This window comes from Quercus suber, unplaced genomic scaffold (assembly GCF_002906115.3).
Source record: "Quercus suber isolate HL8 unplaced genomic scaffold, Cork oak 2.0 scaffold_673, whole genome shotgun sequence".
NCBI classification, from domain to species: domain Eukaryota; kingdom Viridiplantae; phylum Streptophyta; class Magnoliopsida; order Fagales; family Fagaceae; genus Quercus; species Quercus suber.
The window spans coordinates 140,770-147,783 of record NW_027070114.1 but is presented as its reverse complement, the minus strand read 5'-3'; the positions used below and the strand labels follow the sequence as shown (position 1 = coordinate 147,783).

Below are 7,014 nucleotides of genomic sequence, written 5' to 3'. Positions count from 1 at the left end.
AGTGACATATTATATGAAATATATTGATAAGCAACCTTGTAGAAATTCTGAACAAAATGGCTATATGTGGTTGATGGATTGTTTGACGGGTAATGAAACAAAATGTCATGAAATGTTTACAATGAAGCCACATGTTTTCCTTCAATTGTGTAATGTTTTACAAATACATATGGACTTCAACACAAAAGGCATATTACACTTGAAGAGTTAGTAGGTATATATTTGATGATACTTGGACAAGGAGCATGTAACAGGTTGGTTTAAGAAAGATTCCAACATTCTAATAAGACTATACATAGACATTTTCATAGTGTTCTGAAACGCCTTAACATAATGTCAATAGATATTCTCAAGCTTTCTGACCCTACATTTAGTGCAGTTCCAAGACATATACAAAAGAATCCATTATACATGCCACACTTTCAGGTATTCATTTCATACATTCTAATTTGCTTCTAATATTTGTTAGGATTATTTCCTAAGTACCTAAAATTTACATTCTATTTTAAGACTGCATTGGTGTCATTGATGGTACACATATCCAAGTTGTTTTTGGAGACGATAAGAAAGCTCTATATTATAATAGAAAGGGTGTGCCATCTTTTAATGTGATAGCAGCTTGCAATTTTGATTTACTTTTCACATTTGTTATGGTTGGATGGGAAGGTGCAGCACATGATACACGTATTTTCTTAGATATTATCCGTTGACAATCTGTCAGCTTTCCAAAACCACCACCAGGTATATAATATTTTTATATATTAAATATGTATGAAGGATATTATATATGTACATCTTACATTTTTTTTTCTTTTACCAGGAAAATATGGCGAATAAGATTGAGAAGATGCAAAGGGACTTCTTGTGGGGGGATTCAAAGGCTCACTTGGTGGGGTGGGATAAGGTGTGTGCTCCTAAGGCGAACGGTGGTCTAGGTGTTAGGAAAATAACCACTTTCAACAAAGCCTTACTAGGAAAATGGTTATGGCGGTTTGGGGTTGAGGAGACTCGTCTCTGGAGGAGGGTTGTAGTTTCGAAGTTTGGGGAAGAGTGGGGGGGTTGGTCTTCTAAGCTGGGTAAGGGTGCCTATGGGTGCGGTTTATGGAGAAGCATTCGAAAAGGTTGGGAGGTGTTTAGTGCATTCAATTTGAAGTAGGGGTGGGGGATAGAGTGAAGTTTTGGACAGATAGGTGGTGTGGGACCTTACCACTCCATCAATCCTTCCCATTAGTGTATGGGATTGCTTCTAATAGAGAGGCATCGGTGGCCTTGTCTCTTGAAAGGTTGGGGATGGAGGCTCAGAGAAGCTGGAATGTTCGCTTGTTAAGGGATCCTAATGATTGGGAGATGGGTGAGGTGGATGAATTCCTCCGTACCTTGGGTTCTAATTTGCCTCGTTCTGAGCTTGGAGACCGTATGAGGTGGATGTTGACAAAGAAGGGGGATTTTGACATCCGCTCTTTCTACAACAAGCTTCGTTGTCCTTTGCCTGTTATCTTTCCTTGGAAAGGTATTTGGAAGGTTAAGGCTCCTCCGCGCATCTCTTTCTTTGTTTGGACTGCAACTTTGGAGAAGATTCTTACAGGAGACATTCTGAGGCGTAGAGGAGTGGCTTTTGTTGACCGGTGCATTATGTGCCGTAGTAATGGGGAGACGGTGAATCATCTACTTCTTCATTGTGAAAAAGCTTATATGCTGTGGAGCTTGGTTTTTAGAACTTTTGGGATCTCTTGGGTTCTGCCAAGATCAGTTGCAGATACGCTTTTTGGTTGGTGGAATTGGTTTGGAAAGCACTCTTCTAGCATTTGGAATTTAGCTCCTTTGTGCCTTATGTGGTGTATCTAGAGGGAGCGGAATTGGAGAACTTTTGAGGATACGGACAAATCCGATAATCAGTTGCTCGCTTTCTTTAGTGGTTCTCTTTTTGATTGGACTAGGGCTTGGGGAATCACCTCTAGTGACTCTCTACCTTTGTTCCTTAATTCTCTGCTCTGTACTTAGTTCTTATGTTGGCTTTTGTTTGTTTTGTTGTTTTTTCTTGTTGTTTGTTTCCTTCTCTGTACTCCTTGCTCTACCTTTTGTTTTTCATGAGGTAGCTCTTTGAATATACACCTTTTTACTTATCAAAAAAAAAAAAAATTTATTTAGTTGATGCTAAATACCCCTTAAGGAAAGGATATTTGTCACCTTATAAGGGACAGAGGTACCATTGTTCTAATTTTCGACAAGTTGGTCAAGGGAATCACATAGAAGAGAGGTTTAACTATGTTCACTCATCACTTCGAAGTGCAATTGAGTGAACTTTTGGAGGGTGGAAGAATAGATGAAAATTTTTGAAGCAAATGCCATCTTATGACATTAAAGACCAAAGAAACATTATAATTGTTAATTGTGTTTTACATAATTTTATTAGAAAACATGATAGGAACGATGAGGGATTCAATTGGGATGAGCATGACTTGGACAGATCAAGAAGCAATAGTAGTGAAGAAGGTAGTAGCAGACAGGCAAACGTTGAGAATATACAAGATGAGGAGATGAAATTTATTCGTGACAAAATAGCTCGGTCCATTTGTGGGTTGTAAACAATATTTTTATTATTTCTATTTTGGTTTTTAATGTTTTGGATAAGAACTTTTTTTTTTTTTTTTAAATTATGGATTGTCTAGTATTGATATTGTTGGCAATGAACATTTTAATATAATTATTTTCCTAACCTTAACAAATTATGCAATTCTTTCTCTTGATGAGTTTTTTTTTTAATATTTTAAATTTGATAACTTCTCTCCATGAATTTCAACAATGACAACATCATTATTGTTGTTATTATTAATGTAATTGTTAAGCTTAATTACATATTTTCAATAATAAAAAAACACTGATTACAGGAAAAATAACAATATAACATTAACAAAATAATTAATTCGTTTTTTGAAATTTACACCTAAAACAGCTATTTTTAAAACAGCTTATCCAAACATTTACTGTGGCTTTAAAAATAGAAAACGCATATTTTCACATTTTTACCAAACGCTTATTTGTGGTTTTTAAAATGATGTTTTTAAAATGCACATTTTGAAACAGCTTATCCAAACAGGCCCTAAATTTTTGATAAATAGAAAACTTCAACTAAATTGATGCGATAAATAGACAAATAAAAAATCAGATAGTTTTTTGAAAAAGATACCAAACACTCAAACAGAATGAGGTTTTCTGACAACTAATAACATTCACAGAAACAGAATGCATGTTATAACTCTGATTTTGCATATCAAATAACTTAAATGCATTTTTGCAAGTTGCTCATTCCTCTTACAAGTGTCTGGAAGTTTTGGAGGGAGGAGAGAGTAGAGGGCATGAAGGGGAAGTAAAGGAGAGGGGAGGAGAATGGTTATCCCTTCCCCTTTATCGGATGTTTTAAAAATTAAGTAGAGGGAGGGGTGTAGATATCCCTCCCCTTTGCCTTTTTTTTTTTTTTTTTTTTTTTTTTTTTTTAATGAGTAATAAAAACTAAGAGAGCATCAACATCAAGAGAAGGAACAACCATCAATGAAATCAAACAAAGTAGAAGAGGAATGGTTTGGTAACACAGCCAGCCAATCATACAAAGCACATAATTGGAACAGCTTCAACTTAGTCGTAGGCCTTTCTAATCCTTCAAACACATCACGATTATGCTCCTTCCAAACCATCCGCATACGACACAAAGGTACTACACATCAAACATCACCAATACCCTGTCCTACAAATCTCCCCCTCCAACATGCCACTGCCACATTGCCAACACATCAAGGAATCTTTGAGGCATAACCCACTATACCCCCAAATAAACAGAACACAATGGATGAACAGATGTTCAATAGACTCCCCTCACACACGTAACACCACTCAAATCACATATATATTACAACAATGTAGATTATCAATAGTGAAAATCTTACCAAGTGCAGCAGTCCATGTCAAAAATAAAATAAAATAAAAACCCCACCTTAAGCAGAACTTTGACCTCCAAAAACTCTTCTAGGGAAAAGACTGTACATCCTCAGCAGAAAGGACACTGTAAAAAGGACATAAGCACAAATAATCCACTCTTCGTAAGCTGCCAACAAATCTGATCTTCAACATCCCTCTTAATCTTGGCTGAGTAGAGAAGATCCATGAATGTGGTCATTGCTTCCAACCCCGAATTATGTAATCGCCATGTGAAGGTCACATTGTAAAGCATGGAACAATCTCTCTAACTCAAAATGTCCACCACAGTCGCCCCTTATCCTGAGCAATACATATAGGACAGGGAAGACATCGTTTACAACACCATCCCCAACCCACCAATCAAACCAAAAGCAAACATTGGTTCCTTTTCCAACAAAAAATGTCACTGAACCTAGCAAAATGATTCCACCCCGAACGAATATGTTTCCATAAGCAAACTCCATACCCTCCTTTGACCCCCTTCAAACATCACCCACCCCAATCACTACTAGTGGAAATCAAGGCAAGATACCAAATCTAGCAAATTCCATTATTATCATATCTGACTCTGTCAACCATCTGTAATATTGGGATCTTCTAAGGGAACAATAGTACAATATTCTCCAAGAAATCACTCCCTTGATATAAAATCTGGTCTTTGTCAACCACCATTACTATTGGAGCCCTATAAGGAAGCAATCTCATGATCTCCTCCAATAATCACTTTGTTTTATGATTAATTGTTATTTTTACAATTCTAACTATGTAGAGATATAAGACTTCCTGTATTATAAAAGGAGATGTAATCACGTTATACAAGCAAGGAAATATAGAATAATTTTCCACCATTATTTGATTTCTTTCATGGAATAAGAGCAGGTCCAAAGTTCGATCCTGGCTCCACTCTCCTCACATTTAAAATATTAAAATTCCACATGTTGGGCCCCATTTATTAAGGAAGATTCTAGGCCTCCATGTGAGGAGGAGTGTTAGAATTACAATCAAATGATTAAATTCATAATTTCCTAATAGATTAAACTTTTGAAAATATTGGTAATCTAACATGGAATTAGAGTACACTTGATTACAAGATTCTATTTTAGCCGGCTCCTCTTCGCCTTGAGGCCTATTCCGATGCAAATTACGCTAGTTGTCCTATTGATCATCACTCTGCTGGAGGTTATTGCATTTATTTGGGGTTCTTGTCTATCTCATGGAGTGCCAAGAAACAGGACACAGTTTCACGATCTAGCACCAAAACAGAGTATCGTCAACTGGCTCATACTGCTGCTGCCTACTAAGCTATCTTGGTTCTACCAACTCTTTTGAGATCTCCATCCTTTTTTCCCTCAGCCTCCATTAAGGTGTGATAATATTAGCTCCATTTCCCTATGCTCTTATCCTATTTTCATGCTTATATGAAGCATCATGAGGTTGATTATCACTACAAAATCTTGTCTTGCTCTAACTTAGGGAGTTGTGGTCCTTTATTTTCTGTTTATTCAGGGTGCAATGGGTGATGCCAAGAAGAGTGCGTGAGGTGCTGGAGTATTGGGGAGGGGATTTTGCAATCGCCGGGCAATTGACCTATACTATAGCCCTGACTTAAGAATGGAATCCACTATCCTTTCTGGCGAAACTCCTTGAGTTAAAATTTTTGTAATTTAATCCCACAAGTACAACTACTAAAGTGACCTTAAATTATACGCTCAAAACATCTTTTTTTTTTTTAAGCTAATTAGACCCTGCGACCACTTTAGAGTTTCAATCACAAAAGAGCACTCCTCGTAAAGCCTAAAAACCATCATCTGAGGTGAGTTTATTATATATCCAGATTTTTATTTGAGTCGAATTCTCAATTTGCCAGAAACCCCATAAAAAATTAAAATTTAAAAAAAAAAAAAAAAAAAAAAAAAAAACCCAGTGTTCGTACATATTAAGTAACTTGCATATATCTCTAAGCAACAAAGGACAGACGGAGAAAGTACCTGGCAGATGTCACAGTTAGGGGGCATGTGAGAAGTAGAAAGTGGAACTCTCTGGTGCTTGCTGGCGAGTTTGTTGGCCGCATGAACTTTCTCGTCACACGCCCAACACAGCGCCGCCTCGTCCGCGCAGCATAGCACTGTCGCCTCTGCCGCCTCGCACACGTTGCACTGTATCTTCATATCTCTCTCTCTCTCTCTTCGAGTTTATGTTTTGTGTTGTCTTTGTCTTTTTTATGAAGTAAAGAACCTGGGGGCTACTGCATTCTGATTCTCAATAAGACCATTCTGCTTAAACACAAATATTTTTTTCCAAATAAATCTCATCACACTATTAGATATATTTTTTTTTTTGATTAGAAAATCAGCCATCCAAATTATAATGAATTAATCTTGTGTTTTCTTGTTAAAGATTGCTAAGGTATAATTGAAATTTGAGTTTCTTGATAGGATTATTATGCACTATCATACCTTCTTACATTCTCAAAAAAATTTATAATAAATAGAAATTATTAACTTTAAAAAATAAATAAATAAAAAAGTCATTAAACACATGCGTGTGGGCACATGCTTAGAAGCTAGGGCTTTTTTTTTTTTTTTTTTTTTTTAATGGTTGTTACAAAAAAGAGACACAAATGACTTTAGAAGTTCATACAAATATTTTAACAAACACTTGATAAACTTCTCATAATATCGCTAGAGTTTTTAAACAATAATTTAATTCAATTAATAAACATCAATTACAAAGTTAGTGAAGCCCACAATTGTAGAAAGAGACAAATGATCCAAAAGTCTAAGCTTGGACTTTTGGGGGACAATGGCCCCTCCTAATTTTTTTTTTTTTTTATAAAAATATTTGTATATATATATGGGTATTAATTTTAGCAATTTGTTTTATAAAATTACACTTTACCCTCCTAACAATATCATTGATTCTTTTAAAAGTAATCCTTATAGCCATAAATTTTTCTACAGTATTTGTACAAAGAGTTGAGATAGCAAATTTTTATTGTTTCTTATCTAGATCTACAACTTATATCATTTTTTTACTTACTAA

At 35.7% G+C, this 7,014-nt stretch overlaps 1 protein-coding gene across 1 annotated transcript in view; it reads right to left on the bottom strand.

Annotated features, from left to right (window-relative positions):
* Window positions 1-6,308, bottom strand: part of LOC112000319 (B-box zinc finger protein 22) — an 18,560-nt gene extending 12,252 nt beyond the window's left edge. The window contains 1 exon segment of the mRNA XM_024032420.2: window positions 5,961-6,308. Within this exon segment, the coding sequence (XP_023888188.2) occupies window positions 5,961-6,140 (180 nt within the window). The 5' untranslated portion in view covers window positions 6,141-6,308.
* Window positions 6,309-7,014: the final 706 nt, after the last annotated feature.